Consider the following 1,077-nt stretch of genomic DNA (forward strand, 5'->3'; position numbering starts at 1 on the left):
AGAGCGGTTGGGACCAATACGGAATCAAAGTCGGGATGCCGACACAACAACTCTCGATCAGGAGGTTGACGTGTATCTCTCCCGACAGCGCAGGCGTCGCGCTCGGCAGCGAAATGTCCGGAGGGATCAGAGATGTACGGATAGAGGATGTGACACTTATCAACACAGAATCTGCAGTCAGGATCAAAACCGCCATCGGACGTGGAGCTTACGTGAAAGATATATACGCACAGAGAATCACGATGAAGACGATGAAATACGTTTTCTGGACGAGTGGTTCGTACAATTCACACCCCGACGATCACTGGGACCCTAAGGCGATACCGGAGGTAACGAACATTAACTTCCGAGACATGACGGCTGAGAACGTGACCATGCCGGGAAATCTCGCCGGGATCGAGAAGGATCCGTTCACGGGGATTTGCATATCGAACGTGAACATAACGTTGTCTCCAAAGCCGAAGAAGGTGCAGTGGAACTGTACGAATGTCGCCGGAGTTACGAGCAGAGTGACGCCGGAGCCGTGCAGTTTGTTGCCGGGTAAAGGGTCATCGATGGACTGTCATTTTCCGACCGATAAGATTCCGATCGAGAGTGTTGTAATGAAGAAGTGCTCCGTTTGAAATAAGAGCGATGGAGACGTGACTTTGTGATTGTAGTTTCTTTTGCCAACATTTATAATAATACAATATATAATATTTGCTTTATGCACATAGAGGACCTTCATACAGCACAATGCAATTAAAAATGACTTTTATATTATACAATAAATGCATCTAACGCTTGTGATAGACTACAAGACTATATATACACATTGCAAAATACTTATTTTTTTAAAATTAAATTCGTGTTTGTTTTGTTGGAATATGGGCGTATGTTTATTGTAGGGCGAGATAACATAAAACATGTATAACGTGCTAAAAATTGCCTCTAAAAATTTTATCCATAGAATCATAAGTATCCCTTCAGTAACTTTCATGGGTTTGGATCAACTCATCGACGAACGACACTAGCGGTAGCAGGAAATTCATTGCTAAGACGTTTCTCTAGCTTGTAGTCTACGAAGTATGGAAAGAG

At 43.5% G+C, this 1,077-nt stretch overlaps 1 protein-coding gene across 1 annotated transcript in view; it reads left to right on the plus strand.

Moving 5' to 3' along the window:
- LOC104798931 (probable polygalacturonase) overlaps positions 1 to 683 on the plus strand; it is a 3,139-nt gene extending 2,456 nt beyond the window's left edge. The window contains exon 6 of the mRNA XM_010521190.1: positions 1 to 683. Within this exon, the coding sequence (XP_010519492.1) occupies positions 1 to 623 (623 nt within the window). The 3' untranslated portion in view covers positions 624 to 683.
- Positions 684 to 1,077: the final 394 nt, after the last annotated feature.

This window comes from Tarenaya hassleriana, unplaced genomic scaffold (assembly GCF_000463585.1).
Source record: "Tarenaya hassleriana unplaced genomic scaffold, ASM46358v1 Cleome6, whole genome shotgun sequence".
NCBI classification, from domain to species: domain Eukaryota; kingdom Viridiplantae; phylum Streptophyta; class Magnoliopsida; order Brassicales; family Cleomaceae; genus Tarenaya; species Tarenaya hassleriana.